General features: G+C 40.2%; 1 protein-coding gene across 2 annotated transcripts in view; it reads left to right on the forward strand.

The window, feature by feature from the left end:
* PCNT (pericentrin) overlaps nucleotides 1-16,781 on the forward strand; it is a 105,175-nt gene that overhangs the window by 84,103 nt on the left and 4,291 nt on the right. For both annotated transcript variants that reach the window (XM_019473082.1, XM_019473083.1), the window contains 9 exons: nucleotides 134-284; nucleotides 1,950-2,666; nucleotides 3,378-3,658; nucleotides 4,388-4,490; nucleotides 8,037-8,201; nucleotides 9,501-9,739; nucleotides 10,712-10,800; nucleotides 12,312-12,465; nucleotides 14,333-14,460. In XM_019473082.1, the coding sequence (XP_019328627.1) occupies nucleotides 134-284; nucleotides 1,950-2,666; nucleotides 3,378-3,658; nucleotides 4,388-4,490; nucleotides 8,037-8,201; nucleotides 9,501-9,739; nucleotides 10,712-10,800; nucleotides 12,312-12,465; nucleotides 14,333-14,460 (2,027 nt within the window). The remainder of the gene's footprint in view (nucleotides 1-133; nucleotides 285-1,949; nucleotides 2,667-3,377; nucleotides 3,659-4,387; nucleotides 4,491-8,036; nucleotides 8,202-9,500; nucleotides 9,740-10,711; nucleotides 10,801-12,311; nucleotides 12,466-14,332; nucleotides 14,461-16,781) is intronic.

The following is a 16,781-nucleotide window of genomic DNA, read 5'->3' on the forward strand; positions in this document are numbered from 1 at the left end:
TCTCTAGAAAGAGCAGAGACCATCTTAAAGAATCCAGGCAATAGACCAACTCACAAAAAGTAACCCAAAAATGTCTTGTTTGCATTGCTGGTGAAGGATGTTCTATTCTGAAGTGTCTTTTTGAACTTTGCAGTTTTGAATTGGAAAAAAAAGAAAAGGATTTGACAATTGCACTTGAAGACTTGCAGACTGAACATCTGAAGGAAACGGAGTTACAAGGTTTGTTTGAGGAACAACAGCTTCAGCATAAGAAAGCAGAAGATGAAAAGACAAAGGCCTTGGAGGTAATGTCCTACATCTCAATGCTTCAGTTCACCTCCCTTGCTGCATGAAGTTATCTAACAGGTTATTTTTGCAGTTTTTTTCACGTCCAATGGTTTTTGTTTAATAACTGTTTAAAGAAAAAAAACCAAACTTCTACTCAATGTGCATAGGGTTTATTTTGTTTTCACAGAATTAAAGCTTTCAGTTACCCTCCTTAATTGCATATGCAGAAATAAGCAAAAGTTGTACACCTTCCCCCCCATATCTTCTTAGTGTTTTTGGAGCTTTATGTTTTCACATTCTTGGGACTAGTTTTGTACTGCCCCTTGTGTAGGGAGAGCCAGATTCTACAATTGTGTTACTGCACCCTTTATTCCAGAGCAAACATGCTGTGAGGATGTGATGTGTATGATAACTGAGATTATAAAGAAAACACCCAATGATACATATGCTTGGCAGAGAGTAACTGGAGCCTTTCCAATATAACATGTATTTTTGGAGGTTAACCAAAGTCTTGTCTTGTTCCCTTTCTTCTAAATTGAACAGAAAACAAATGAACAGTTTTCTCTCTGATACTGTGATAGCAATGACTCAGTTCTTGTAAAAGGCCTACAGTGACTGGAAAAGGAAGAAGATTTAACATAAACCTTTTTTAAACTTAAAAACCAAAACCAAACTCTATCAGATAACTCCAAAACAATCCGAGTTAAATGCCCTAAGTGAGGAAACACAATTCTGACTATTTCCTTGTAGTCTGGCCTCTCACATCATCTTTCTGGGAGATGTTTAGGTCTGTGGGTGATTTTTTGTTTGTTGGGATTTTTGTTACTACTTGTGTGGTAGGACATGGTGCTAACATCCTCCATCTTGCTCATGCAGGGAAGGCAGGGCCCATCTTAGCCAAGGCAAAGAGAAAAGTGCGTTGCCCCAGGTGTAGCTGTGCACCAGATTAAACCATTCACAGTTCACATCGCTGCAGTCTCGCATTCCCAAATCCTCCCTTGAAGCTGTAGTGTGGAAAGCTGATGCCACTTAGCATCTGACCTGGCTTTCTACAAGATCCAAGGAGAAGTAGTGCTGGCTGGGGGGGGTGGGTAGGGCCGACCTGCCCCCCCCCCCGCCCCAGGATGACAGCAATGCTAGCTCTGACTGTCTGCAAGTACCGTGGGACTGCCCCTTCAGTCACTCCCTTCCCTTCTGAAGAAAGGCTGGCTCACAAAATGGACCTAGGGATGGATTATTTTTATCAGTCTGTATTGTGTGCTTTAAACAGATGAGCCGTAAAATCCAGAGGTTTTACATCTACTGTTACTGCTTAGATTTTTGGTTCTTTTTAAATCAACATGGGTTATTTCTGCTTCAGATGTCACTTATTAAGGGGATTGAGTGATGTAAAGAATAGTGATTTCCTAATGAGGGTCTTACGAATTGAAGAAAAAAGAATGTACTGGAAAAAATTTTAACATTACAATCTTTGATTTTGTTACTTGGTGTCATGTTGCTAACAAGCATGATTCTGGCACTTGTAATTAGAAAATTAAACTTTTTAATACCTGAACTACTCTAGTTCAGTCTTGAATTTCTTCCTGGATAAAACAGGAGGTTGAAAATTGTCAAATGCTAGCCTGCCCCACAAATGAGTGTTTGTGCTGGACTATTAATATGTGCTTCCCCCTTTTGAACAGGAGCTGCAGACTGCTTTGGAGTTGCAGTCAGTGCAGAATAGCCAGCTGGCCGTATCCTTAGAGCATGAGCAAACGGTAAATGATAATCTCCGCAAGGAACTTCAGATCGAGCACTCCCGCTGTGAAGCATTGCTGTCCCAGGAACAGACCAAACTGTTGGAGCTACAGAGAAATTTGGACACTGAGAAAAATCGTTCGTTGGAGCTCCTGAATTCCTTGAATCATGAACGTGTTTTGACAGAACAGTTGAACATGAGAGTGAAAGAAGGTGCTTCTTGTCAGCACAGGGAGTCACTGCTGGAACAAGCCTTTGTTCGAGAGCTCCAAGCCCAGCTGGAAGAAGAGAGGTCCCGAACTATGGAGCTAGCTGCTATTATTGAGAAAATGCACCAGAAGGCCATTCGTTCCAAAAGGCAGCTAGAGGCTGAAGTACAGATGTGCTGCGAAGAAACCCAGAAAGAGAGAGAGGTCAGTGACAAATTGCGAGCTACGCTGGAATCTCTTCAGGGTCAAAAACAAGAGGTAATCCGTTCCTTAGAGGCCCAGAAGGAAAGAGAGGCAAAGCTGAAAGCTGACTGGGAACAACTGCAGTTGCTCTTCAAGACGATGAAAGAGCAAGATAAAAACAAGAAAGAGGAGAGAGAGAGAGCGCGAAGACAGCAGCAACAAACAGAGCTAGAGAAACAGAAGGACTGGCAGAGAGATCAACAGAGACTGGTGAGAATGCTGCTGCAAGTCTTGCCTTACATTGAAATAGCCACAAAGTGGGATTTAACCCTCTGGATGGTGTTCTTTAATTGAAACGTTTCCTTCCCTTAAACAAAGCGTTCTGAAAAATGCATTAGATGAGCTCTTTTCTTGCATTTCTCAAACGCAGCTGTTTGCAAGGGTTTGTGCCTGGGTTTATTGTTGACCGAAGTTGATCTTTACATCTTTGCCTATGCTGGGAATTGCTGGCTGCTAACAGATGGAGAAGAATATGGCTTAAACACAGAAGGGAACCAAACTAGGTTTCATGTCAGTGCCCTCATTTTGAGCTAGGCTCCTAATTATGGTTTGCGACATTACCAATTTCACCCTTCTTGTTTCTCAGCTCCCTCACTTTGATTAGAGGAGGAGGGAGGCTTTGCAGGCTCTTTGGAGACTTGTCTGTCACCATGTCTGGAAATGGATGGAGAAAATGCCCACTCCAGAGTCATTAAATGGCTTCCTGGTGGTCCTGGAAGGCAGTACTGTAAGCCTTCCCCTAAAAGTGGTCTGCGAGTTAAGGAACACTGAGATGGATATGCTAGCTGGGTATTATGCTTTTATTTGCAGTCTGTGTGTATAAAAAACCAAAACCACAAAACACTTATGTGTGTATGTGTATATATGTGTGTGTGTGTATGTATAAGATGCAATTAACTACTACTTATTCTGTTCAAATAGCAAAACTTGGAACGGCAACACCAGAGGGATGAACAAAGAATTAAAGAGCTTCAGGAAATACTGGCAATATTAGAAGAAAGAGAAAGAAATCTCCCATCTCCAAACCATCAGCAAGAACTGTTGTGTACCTTAAACAAAGATCGAAATGCCAAACAGGCCATGAGAAAAGAAACTGAAAAATCGCATTTGCAACAGCAGCAACAACAGCTAGAGAAGATAAGACAGCAGTTGCTTTTTGTAGCTGTGCACCTGAATGAGTTCATATATAAAACTGTAGATAAGTGAGTAGTTGTTCATAAAACAGTGGTTTTCTTCCTGTCCTGCTTCTGAACTTGTGTGGTTCATAGCTGAGAGCCCTGTGCTGAAGGGAATGAGCAGTGTATCTGCTTACAAGACTTAACCTTGTGTGAAACCATGGTTTCGTGGTGGCAGCAGACTCTGATTATTGTCATCCCACTGCAGCCATTCCCATTAGAAGCTTGTGTGCCTGCATTTGAACTTGATCTGTGAAGTGACCCTGCTTAAAAAGAACAAAAAAAACCCTACTAGAAAGCGTCATTTGGTAGTTTGGCAACTGCAGCAGTCTAATTAGAGAGCAATCAAAAAAACAGGTTAATCAACACATCTGCAGGTTTAGAATGGGAAACTCCATTCAGCATGGCAGGGAAGAGCTAGGGGTCAGGAATGAGTGGCCAAGCCACAGTACTTTCTTACTACTTTGGCAGCAGAGTTATGTTTTGCTGCAGCCTGAATTTGCATGATAGAATTTCAGACTGGTATAAAATACAGACTTCTGAATAAATCCTTATGTGGCACTATTTAGAAATTCTACTCCTAAAAAATTAACGAAACTTACTAACTTCTGTGTGTATTCATAGTATTTTGTGTAATGAGTAGTGCGTAAGTACAGCCTCAAAACTTAAAGATCATCCAGTGGGGAGAAGGAAGCAAATGTATGTTAACATTACTACAAATCAACCTGATATTGAAAAAGTATTTCTGTTTAACAGAACAGTTAACAATTGGTCTGTATCAAATGATGAAGCTGTAGCCTCTTTACTGCAGACGTTAAAGGAACTAAAATCAGATTTGTTGTCTCCTCCTGCATCTCAGGTAAGGAAAATATATTTGTATATATTTGTTGATTATCAGTAAGTTGTTCTGTATTCTTTGGGTTGCAGGCACATGTAAGTCGATTGATTGATTTATTTCCCCCCCTCCCCTTCCTTTTTTTGGTAAACCATTCTAAGGAAAATTGTGTTTTGCCTTGGGGATGGAAAATAATGTACTCTTGTACTCACACTGTCATTATATTAACATATTTTAGTATCAGACTCTTGCTGCTTTGTTGTATTGCAGAGTCTGCTTCTGACGGCTTTTTTTTTTCCTGGATACATAATATGCCCAAGGATATCAAACCCTGGGATGTGTTGCTGCTGCTTCTGTATGCATCCAGAGACAGTTGTTTTTCAGCAAATTGTCAAGTAATTTTCAAAAAGCACAATAGTTGTTTGTCATCTCAGGAGGGGTGTTTTGACTGATGTTTGCAGTATTACAAATATTTTATACAAGCCTAGGGATTATCAAAGACTGAGCTCAGGTGTGTTGATACAAAATACATAGCTTTTAGATTCCATCTTGTTCACCAGATAACTTTGCCCTATCATTTATATCTCTCTCTTGTAATAAAGAGATCTTCAACCACATTGCAGCCTTTTCAGCCAAAATTTTGGGATTGAGGGCTAACTAACAGTCTTGGCTCTGTTCTATTCAGCCTCTCTCTACTCCCTCACCTGCTTGATAGCAGATCTCCAGAAAACACACCTTTGAGAAGGGTACATGAAAAGGCTTTTGTAACTTCTGTTGTTCTCATATGCTCTGTAATACAACTCTGATGTATGACAAGCTGGCTAGGCATGGTGCAAGCTCTCCCTGTGACTAACGGCTTACAAAAAACCAATAAATATTTTCCTTCTGTCCCCTGTGCAGCCACTTAGGTGGTTGCCAAATGGATCATCTCCAACCTTCAGGAAGGGGATGTAACCTCTTCCCAAGTTAGGTGTTCATGGAGTTATTCTGGTTAAGCCTTCCTCTCACAAAGCTTTAGAGCCCTCTGCTGTGGACAAAATGCTCAGAGAGCCTGTGAGGGGAACCAGACAACTATATGGCTCTATTTAAACCTGACTTAGCAGAACTCCCTCCAGAGCTGAGCTGTTTTTCTGCCTCAGCTCCCTCCTAGTTACTACTCTACTAGAAAAGAAAAAAATAGTTTGGGTTGTTTTTTTACCTCTGATGCCATTTGGTCTTCTGTGTTAGAAACTCTGTTGCAAATGCATTTCACAGCTTCTAGGTTTTCCAGACGCTCATCACCATCCATTAGCAGGCCGCTTAACATTAAGCCAGTGAATGCCATGCAGAATAGCAGTCCCTTCTCTTGTTGGACCAGACTTTGCAATTGCCTCCTCCAGGGACTATAACCACACTAAAATAAAGGGACTGAAGTTTTCTGACTTAAGTTTTGTTTAACAAAAAGAGTTTAGTGGAGCACTCTTAAGACATATGCCTTTCTACAGCTTAGAGAGCAAAAACTCTACCTTGATATCCTTTCTTCTGTGGGCACAAACGGTCCCTCCTCTCTGCCCTCTTAAGGGCAGGCAAAGCCTAAAAGGCTTTGATTCCCCCCCGCCCCGAATCACCTTTTGTTTCAGTCTCCTCCCTGAATTTCTCCATCCTTTAAGGTACTGAACCACATGCTCTGGAGACCAAAGGAATTTACTGCTGTTACCTCCTTGAGTTGTGATTAATTGGGGACTATCAGACAGGGAAACTGGAAAAATGCCAAAATGAAAAGTCTGTGCCAAAATTCATATGGAGTCAACTGGTCAATCAAATGCCAACTGGTGTAGTAGAAATCAAGTGCATAGAAAAATCATGTAGAACTCCTCAGATATTACAAGTATCTGTTACTGCCTTCAAATTGAGCTTTTGTAGGTCTGTAAAATGCCTCAGATGGTGGGACAGTAGTCCTTATTGGGATGCTTGCTGAGGCAGCCAGTATAAAGCAGCTTCCCTCCACTTCAGTACAACACAGATGGTTTTTTTTCCCCATGTTTGAACTATTTTTAATAATACTTATCTGAAGTGTGTTTTGTATCTGAAGTCCTTATCTCTGCCCTTATTCTCAAAATGCTCTTCTGTCCCATCTCTGTTGTGATACGGCACAACTGCCATGTCAGTGAAAGCCATATGTAGGGAAATGCGTGCTTTAGTTTATCTAACTTCAGTATAAAAACCTGAAATTGCATAGAACATCTGTGAATTAGATAATAAGTACAGGACAAGAGTTTAACTTGGACAGAAATAAATACCTAATTGCAAAACAATACTGAAGGTAGTGTTAGATTCTTGAAGCTTTTCACTTGTTTTAAATATGCTGAGAAGTGGAGAGCCTTTGCTTTCTGAAATTTTAAAGCAGCTGCAAAGTCAAAAAGGAGGAAGGTGGATTATGAGATCTGTGAATTAGATAATAAGTACAGGACAAGAGTTTAACTTGGACAGAAATAAATACCTAATTGCAAAACAATACTGAAGGTAGTGTTAGATTCTTGAAGCTTTTCACTTGTTTTAAATATGCTGAGAAGTGGAGAGCCTTTGCTTTCTGAAATTTTAAAGCAGCTGCAAAGTCAAAAGGGAGGGAGGTGGATTATGAGCAGTGAAGATACAGATAACATTGGAATCTCCATTTGTTGCTGTATGTATTGCAGGCAGTAAAAAGACTTAGATGGTTGTGGTTTATTAAACTTTATTATATAAGATTTTTTTACTTGACAAGTTGTACTCTTCATAGAAGACAAATGTAAATGGCACATGTTAGTATATTAAGGTATTCATAAGAAATTACTCCTGAAAAAGTTCAAACCCCTAATAAGGTTGTACTAAAATAAGTTGCTAGGAGAAATTGGGGTCAGTTGTGTGTACTGGCTCCTCTAATGTACAGATTTTATTTCAAGGGATAAAACATTAACCACCTCAAAAAATATCTTTTGTTTCTCTGTGGTCTGCTGCATCATGCATTGATGTAACTGTTGATCATTAAACTGATAGTTGATATAAAGAGGGTTATGAAGGCAGAACTTCCACAAAGAATTGGACCTGGAGTTGTGGGTCTCATTCCTACAAGAGATGACTTACCACAAAACTGAATTTCTCAGAATTGAATGTGATTTTTCAGAATTTACTTCTGCAGATGCTTCACACCATGTTTTTGTGCACGCATATACACAGACATCTTTCTTCACAGTTTCTGTGCTGCCTGTGGATGTGGAAGAAAGCCAGATGATTTGTGTCTGTTTCCAAGTGTTTGGGAGACTTTCTGTTATTAAAGGGAATAGGATTCCTGTAAAGCTGATCAGACAGATCTGTAGACAAGGGGTAGCTTGATTAACAATTAATTTGATACTTCTTCAGAAGGGCTGCTTGTGTGTTTCAGTTTCCCATCCTACCGTTTAACACCTGAATGCCACTGCTGATTTTCAGGCTCATTATTTTTATGTTTTAGTTTGTCCATAAAGTTAGGTTATTACTCAGTTTGAGATGTTTGGCTGTGGAAATAATGTACAAAAACCATCACGGCTCACTTCCTTTGGGTTTCTTTTTTAGATCAGATCTACGAATGATACTGACTCTGTTCAAGAACTGGGAAGAGATGCTTTGCAGCGAGAGGGAAACATTTTACAGAATGCACTGAAACAGGCTGAATCCGAACTGGCTAAAGCAACCATTGAAATTGAAAACAAACCAGTGGTGGAAACTTCCAGTCCTAAGGTAAACTGGTCGTGATGGCTAGCAAATGGGCTGTCTGGAGCTTGATGAGCAAGCAATGCCGTAGCCATTAGCATGTCATTTAAACCTTTGGCACTTGGTTTGCTTTTGCTATCTTGCCTGTTGCACAGATTTGCTGTGTAAGAACCATTACCAATGCAAGATCATAAAAACCTCTGGAGACTTCAGACTTGGTAGTATTGTTCTTGGGCATTGCCTAAGGGATTAATGTCACATGTAGAGCAGATAATTTAGTAATTCTATTTTTTTAATAAATTTGATAAATTTTTTAATAAATATGATAAAACTTGCTGTTGCAGAGGAGCCAGGAAGTGTACAGCTCAGATTTCTGTGGATATAAGTATCTGTCAGATTATGGCATTTAACTTTCACTTATTGATGTAATCTTTTTCATTTGCATTTAAAAAGGTGATTTTATAGATGAACATTTTTATAACCTGCATATTAAATTAGGAACACTTTCCCCATACATCCCTCATCAGAAAACTTCCTTTGTAACTTTCTTGGTGTTAGACAGGAACTTGCACCAAAAGTAACCTAGCTCTTTGGAATCCCTTTCTACTCTTAAATAAGAGGGAGATTTAGATTTCTTGTCTAAACATGAAAATATCAAACATAATTATTTTTAATTCCCCCCCCCCCCCCCCCCCACCCCCCACACATTTGATTGTAATAAAGTCAGATGGGCACTTATATTTATTTAAAGCAAATGTTATTTTCTCTGTTAAAGAGTTAAACTGTTTTAGCATTTCGGATATGACAATTTTGCCTTGAAACATTCAGGAGATTGAAGGCAGTCTGACACTCCAAACTCGGGTGCTTTTTAGCTATGTACAGAATTGTTCCAGCTGCCCTTATGTCCGCAGTACAGATCTTCGACATGAAGACAGCTTGTTTGTGGCTGGTTTTTTGCATACCAACCAGTACCCATGACAAAATTTTCTAGCCTAGCCAAGACTTCATAGACATACAGAAAGTCAGTAGACTTGGTACAAGCCTCCATGTATGGTGTCCAAACTGCCAGTGTAGTACTGCTACTTTGCACCAAAACTGGCCAAGTCACAGAGTCTGTTATACAAATGCTTGCTTAGAATTTCATTTTAGAGATAAATGTACACTGCTTTCATACTTCATAATTATTAAATAGCTTTCTACAATTTGGTAAAGCAAAATAGATTTTAGATACCTGTGCACAACCAAGTTGTGGGAGACGTTGCTGGAAAAAGTGACCAATTAAATCTTAACAGATTGGATTTTTTTCCTTTTTTTTTCTTTCTCCAGTTGCAGAGATTATATAGGAAGTACCTTAGAGCAGAGAGCTTTAGAAAGGCTCTAGTTTATCAGAAGAAATACCTCTTGCTGCTTCTTGGTGGATTTCAGGACTGCGAGCAAGCAACCCTCTCTCTAATAGCACGTATGGGAATCTACCCCTCACCTGCAGACCTGCAGCTTTCTGGATCACGTTCCCGTCCTTTTACCAAGTTCAGATGTGCAGTCAGGGCAATCATCGCGGTATCAAGGTAAAACCAAAACACTTGCTGTCTCTCATACGTGGTGTTTTCTTGGAAATTTTAAAAATTGATAGCTCCTATGGTTTATGCTACATTAATATTAAGCAAAAGCTATCTCCAAAACTAGTTCAAACATGACTTGCTAGCTATAACTTTGGCCAAACTGCTATTTCAGAGTCAGCACTATGTTGGATGCATACCAAACTAAAGATTTATAAAATGCTGCTTCTGTCTTGAGAGATACCCAGCTGCAATATATTTGAGAATCAGTGCACAACAATGACAAACTGATGTCCTTTCAGGTCTGACCCTTATCTATTTGGACTCACTGGATAGTTTGTCTTGTATCAGAATGTGATCATCTCATCAGTGATGGTTTTCCTCTCTTGAATCCAGTAGCTTGTGTTTCATTGGGTATGATTCTATCATACTCTGTCACTTACTATCAAATGGACTTTGTTAGCTGCACTTGGGACAATATGCCATCTCCTAATGACTTTTGAGTTCATTTAATGAAAAAATGTAATTTTTAAATGTAATAGGTGGTTACTTCTGAGCAATTTCCTTGTCTAGTAAAAATGATTACTAGCAAGTTTAAGACTTTCAGGAGATGGCACAGAATGTTTTCAGGCTGTTGTCTTTGACATGGATGCTATAATGATAGCAATATCAAAGGATGTAGGAACAGTGACCTCCAAACTACTCTGAGGCAGGAAGAGCTGCCACAGAACTCTCTGGAGATTAGGGACAGAGTGGAGGAGCTGTGCCAAAATGAGCAAACCTTTCCAACAGTTAGAGGATCATTGCGGAATAAAATGGGATAAGCCTTCATTCTAAAGACTGAAGTTGAAGAATTCTTCCTCCATTCCTGCAAGGATTGTTACTTATGTTGTTTAATCATGCCAACAAAGAGTTTTAATATTAAAATTCAGTGTATTTTTGCTATTTTTAATGATTGTACAAATTTATTTTGTTACTAAGGTTAAAGTTTTTGGTGAAAAAGTGGAACAAAGTTGGCAGGAAGAGCACACAGGGTGAAACTATTTCTCACAGTATAGGAGGTAATACAGGTAAGCGTTTTGGACAAGTACATTGTTTTAATCATAATTTCTCTTTAGTGATGTGTTTCATTTAAAAATAAACAAAAAAAATACCCCCAGAGTGGCAAAATCTGTTTATCTGTTAACACAAATGTGTTTATCCATTTCCTGAACACAATGATTATGAGTTTGCAAGAACATTGTAAGAAATTACTATTGAAAACTTTCAGAATTTATAATTTACAACAACGGCAAGCTCCTCCTCTTCTCCCTTTATTGCAGCTGCTCAAGCTGCAAAATGGAGTCCTGTGTTCATAAAACTCATCAGAGAATTATGTTTTGTACAGTTTGATTACAGTACCTGTAATGGAAATTAGTGCCACAAGTTATTAATAAGGCAAGGACAAATACTGCTATAATAGTATTAAAATAGGTACATGCGGCATCAAAATAAGTCTTAAAAGTGGTGTACTTGCTAGTGTTACCAGAGGTGAAAAAGGGTTTTAAGTGATTCCAGAGGTTCAGAAGAGACTTAATCCGATGGCAGATATCCCATAACTATTTTCTCTGGAGTTTATTAAGTGCTATCAAAGATGACAAAGTGGACTGGATGGATAGATGGCCTGATGCAGTTCAGTAAGGACTGTGTTCCTTGGAGTTACTTATGGATGTTTGTAAGAATTCGAACAAACATCTTAATGCAGTACCCAATATTGTGGAACTGTCCCATTTTATGTAATATTCCATTACTTGTGACTTTTCAACACTGAACAAAATGCAGATAAAACAGTGCATTTTTCATTACCTGGTACTACATAATTTTCACTGTTTCTAAGTTGCTGGAAATACTTATTTAAAAAAAAAAAGAAACAAACAACTTCCTACATAAAACCGCTGTGGGTGTGGTTCCTATGAAACTTGAATCCTGAAATGCATGCTGAACTTTCTACCTCACTACAAAATAGCATCTTGGCAGCCTTATTAGCAAACATTTGATTTCTTTTTGTGATTTAAAGGACTTATCTGAAGGGGGTTTTCTTTTTTTAATGAAAACAGAACAACACCCCACCCTCCCCATCCACCAAATCGAACAACAAAAAAAAATTTCTTCCTTTCTCTGCTGTCTCTAAAGTTGGAGAGTGTAAGTCAACAGTAACATATAGTTAGAGCAAACAACAAGAATCAATTTCTTGAAAAAAATATTTTGCTCATATCTGCCATTGGAACGTCCCCTGTGTGGATACAGCAACAGCTGATGAAAAAGCAAGTCTGGAGACAGAAAACAGTGCAAGTTCTCCATGTGCAGGAAGCAGTTGTTCAACATTAAAATGTCAAACTTCTGTTAAATCTGGTTAAAACAAACAAAAATAAAAACAAACCAAAAAAGCCATTAGCTGTATAAAGTGTATTTTAACTGCGTTTAAAACCAAACACAATTGTACTCTGCTGTAATTCTTGTGTGTTTTATTGGTTAGGTTTATGATAGCCTGTTTTGAATGGTTCCCAGTACGTATTTTTTAACTGTTTCATATTTGACACAGCCTCTGGTGCTAGAACAGAAATTCTAAAAGAGCAGCAGCCCCCATCTGTTCACATCAGCTCTCCCCCAACCCGGGACACTGTGCTGTGCCACAGAACCAGCTCTGCAAGATTTGTGAGCCGCTCCCCCAGATCCTCTTACTGCTTACACAACAGGTCAGTCTGCAATCTCTGCCTATGTTTAATCACCCCGATGGACAGTCTTACATAAAAATGTAACCACCTATTGGAGGAGGTACTTGAACAAGAAGAAGAATTTGTTTTCTTAGATCTGGTAAATTTCTTCAAGATGCTATAGGAGAAGAAAACTTCTTGTTTTCTTTAAGCATGTCTGACATTCTTGGACTGAGAGCATTCCTAGCGGTGTTCCCCAATTTAATTTGGACAGGCTACAGGATTTACAATGGCTATGTCCGTTAGCCTTCTTTGAGGGGTAACTCTTGTTGCTTTTGCTGTCAAAGTTGCAGATTAATTTCTGAGCATCCTGTGGAAGCAGCTCCCCTACCATATGACAGCGTTGCATTAGTATTAGCTGCCTTCAGACTCTGTGCATGCACACAGAATAGGAGGTGGAGAACTTGCGTGGTGTGTGCTGTTGCAGTTTTTCATGAATTAGGGCCAGTTCTGCACAGAAATCCAACCCCAGCTACTGGTTGCTGGGTTGGATGTCACAGGTGACATTCTGCAAAGCGCTGCTAAGAAAATGCCTGAGCTGCAAGCTCTGTGCTCGAGTTGGAGGAAGGTGGCCTTCCTGGTCCCAGGCTCTCCTGGGACCCAAAGTAACCTCACGCATTGCATAGTCCATTACTGGGTGTAGCGTCTCCTCTCCCAAGCCACTCCTCATATGTGGCTTCCTCCTTTAAAGTAAGGATTTGCAGGAGTTGATGTGGAAGGTAGCTGTTCTCAGTCCCATCGGCTTGGGATGTGTTGTTTGTTTCTTAACCTCCTTTGCTACAGTAGAAACTTCAACCAGCAGGCAGGAATTTTCTTCATAAAGAAAAAAAGAGTAGCAAGGAGGTAGCTGTGGTGATCTAGAGGTATGTAAAGACAGCAGATGCTCCAAATTATTTTAGGTTTTTTAACACTGCGGACCGATTTGGGGGACAGGACAGTGCTTGTCACAAAGGACAGGTAGTGTTCTAGTTTGCATAGACTTTAGCAAAACATTTTGGAGAGTTAGAGACCTGCAAGCATTTCCCAAAAGACTTAATTCTACCCCACCCTGTTCCTCTGTCATGGCACGTATCTGGGTCTGATAGCAGCTTACCTATCAAGAAAAGTCATCTGTATTGTATGGAACAAGGATATTAATAATAGTAGGCCCTGACTGATTACTCAGTGTGACTGGGTTAGCAGTAGCTCAAGTCTCATGTGGATCCAAGATAGGTTAAACAATGCTTGTTGCTGCTTTTGTTTCCTGGCAAAGCTATACAGAAAGAAGGGGTGGATAGGAACTACCGTCCGCTAATCGAAAGGTGCAGGGGGAAGAAATAAATCCTAACTCCAAATGGGAGTGTGTTTGCACCATGTCCCCTCCAATGTATATTTCTGCTGATATTTGAAATTTGTTGTTAATGTCCAGAAAGGAAACACAGTGTACCATCTAAAGGGTCCCCTTTTTCAACCCTGTCTTTCAAGACAGCATTTTACCTGCTGAACGGAGAGTACATGCCTGGATGCAGCATGCCTCTCTTCAGTCCTTCTCTACAGAAGTGGGTCTTTTCTCACTTGGCCATTTGGACTCACCGCTGGCTGCAACTTTCTTACCTCAGGGGCTTTGTGTTGCATACAGTAGAGAGTTTCATAGATACTCTAGCTTTTATCAAAACATCCTTTCTTTTCACTCCCCTATATACAAAGATGCCTGGCCTGTATTGTTTTATAAGTAATTTTGTGGTGGTGGTGGTGTTTACTGTTGTTCTAGTTTCCTTTGCACTGAATTACTGCCTATATGAATTGAACTTTATTATATTTATTTGAGAGTATAGCATGAGAAGAGGAAAATAATTTCTTTTCCTTTAAGATTGCATCCATCTACAAGTTCAGCTTCAGAAAAGTCACTTGTGCCTACTCAGCATCCTGAACGATCACTAACGGAATACATCCATCGCTTAGAGGTTATCCAGCAAAGACTAGGGGGTGCGCAACCAGGTAAGAACCACCTTGTCACCCCTCACAGCTGCCAGCGGTCTGGGCTGCTTTTTGCAAGGTTCTTCCTACATATTGCCTGTAACACTGAAAGCATGTAAAGAGCACCATTTTAATGAATAATTATTGGGGGGGGAGGAGAAAAAATTAAGTAAGTCTCTGAAATGAAACCTTTTTGTGAATCATATCTAAAGCTAGTCCAAGTGTGGCATTTGTCAAAATAAGTTCTTAGTGAAATTCTTCAGAGATAAGGCTGAATAATTTCATGTGATTTCTGCTTTCCCTCATTTATTGCTTCCTTATATTCCATAGCAGATTAAAAAAAAATGTGGAAGCTGGTAAAAACAGCCATCTAGTTCTGATTGATCAAAGAGCACACAAGGGATTTTAGTGGCACTTATCTTTGCTATTTAAAAAACTTCCACCTAATTTCTAGACTAAATTTACTTAGTTTCATCTTCTAGTTACTTGCTCTTCTTATGTCTTAGTTATATCACAGAAATTCCTTGTCCCAAGGAAGAACTTACAAACTGTCATCACATCATCCACAAATCATTTCCTATCAAGATATGATTAGATGCGTTTTCCAATGTTTTGTTATTTTTGAGACTTATGTCTAAACCTTCTCCAGTGTATTAGTATCTCTGGATTGTGAACAACAGAGCTGGACCTCCGGCTGCAGTGTTATTTGTGCTAGGTCAAATACGAAGATAACTTGTTCCTTTTTTATATATGGAACCATGGTGTTGCAGGGGCAGCCTCCTGCTGCCTGCCTTCTCCACCGCAGGGCAGCAACATAAATTGAACAGCCATGTAATATTTACAATATCCACACACATGCTCACACAGCCCATGCCATGGCTACGCCAGGGGAAGTCAGGCTCCTGCACACCGATCCCAGCAGGTGACTGGGGGAGGGCACCCGTGTTAGCTCAAATCACTGGTAAGGATGGGATCATGATGACCTGGGTCCACATCGGGGTGTAGCACATAGCTTCATCCCAGGCCCAGGGAGAAGCACAAAGCTCCAGCGCTGCCTGCTGTGTGGAGGCTCCTGAGGAGCCTGCTGACAGCTGTTCCTCTGGCGTCTTTGGAGCATCTTCCCCAAAGCTTGCTTCACCCATCCAGGTTTATGTTGCTAGTTTCCTGGTCTGAGCCAATATGGGCCATCAGGTCAGATAATGCCATTGATGTTTTCATCCTACCTTTATCCCTTTCATCTGCTATTGCTGGTTCCTTCCCCGTGTTACTTCTGGCTGCTCATCCCCACAATCAGTTTAATTCGTCATGCTACTTTTGGGTCACTATGGTCCTTGATGTCTAGGCAAGCACCAATTTACTTCCTTCCACCAACCACCACCCTTGGCTCCCCATAATTTCAGCCAAAAGCTGGAAAGATTACCAGGTCAATATTTGGCTGTGGCACTATGGGAGGGCTGTGTGGATTCCTTCAAACGTTGCACATACACATCTTACGTATTTCTTTCACTGAGCATAACCGTTGTCAACTGCTGTTTTGCAGGCAGACTTGTCTCCTCTAATTGTCCTTCAGCCTTTGCCCAGAGATGTGTGGCTTTATATTGGTTGTGCCGAGATGAGAAAAATATTTGACCATATCTGGAAAATCTCTGCCAGTTACCAGTACTCTTACTGCTGGCCACTCCTCTGGTCTTTAGCATCAGCAGATCATCTCTGTAGTGATTTTTATGGGAGAAGGGGTTGGGGATTCAGTCACTGATCACAGCATTAAATAGTGACTCTTGGTATCTTGCAGTCGTTGCAGATGCTCATTCAAATCGCATCTACTGCACTGGCTCCTCAGCAGTACCAGGTTTGAACATTTAATCTACATTGTAGGGGTGCTGTATTGTTCTCATTGAGTTTCCCCACAATTTATAAAACGCATTATTAATTGTGACTACTGACTTTACTGCTTCTGGAAAAATAATGATTCTTAAGTTAACTTCTGAGGCAATTTTTTTGTGATTACATGGTGCTTTCCTAACACATTTTTAGTGTTAACTTTGAAAAATTAAACTTGAAAATTATGTGTTTCTCTAAAAAGAGAGGAATCTTGGTTTTGTCAACATTCACAGGAGCCTGGTGTGGCTGGACAACGGCTCTGGAGAAAGTCTAAAACATTGCCTGTTTTTCTGGCGCTCTGAGTTGATCTACAGTCTTCCGATTACTACCCACTGTTGGTTATACAGGCTGGCAGTGATGAGGTTGCAGAGAGAAGTCCTGCAGTGATCAAAAGGGACTTCAGGGCACTGGGGCGACTGGTTGAAGGATCAGGAGCACAGGCAGTGTTTTCCTCAATCCCT

This window comes from Aptenodytes forsteri, unplaced genomic scaffold (assembly GCF_000699145.1).
Source record: "Aptenodytes forsteri isolate BGI_AS27 unplaced genomic scaffold, ASM69914v1 Scaffold198, whole genome shotgun sequence".
NCBI lineage: Eukaryota > Metazoa > Chordata > Aves > Sphenisciformes > Spheniscidae > Aptenodytes > Aptenodytes forsteri.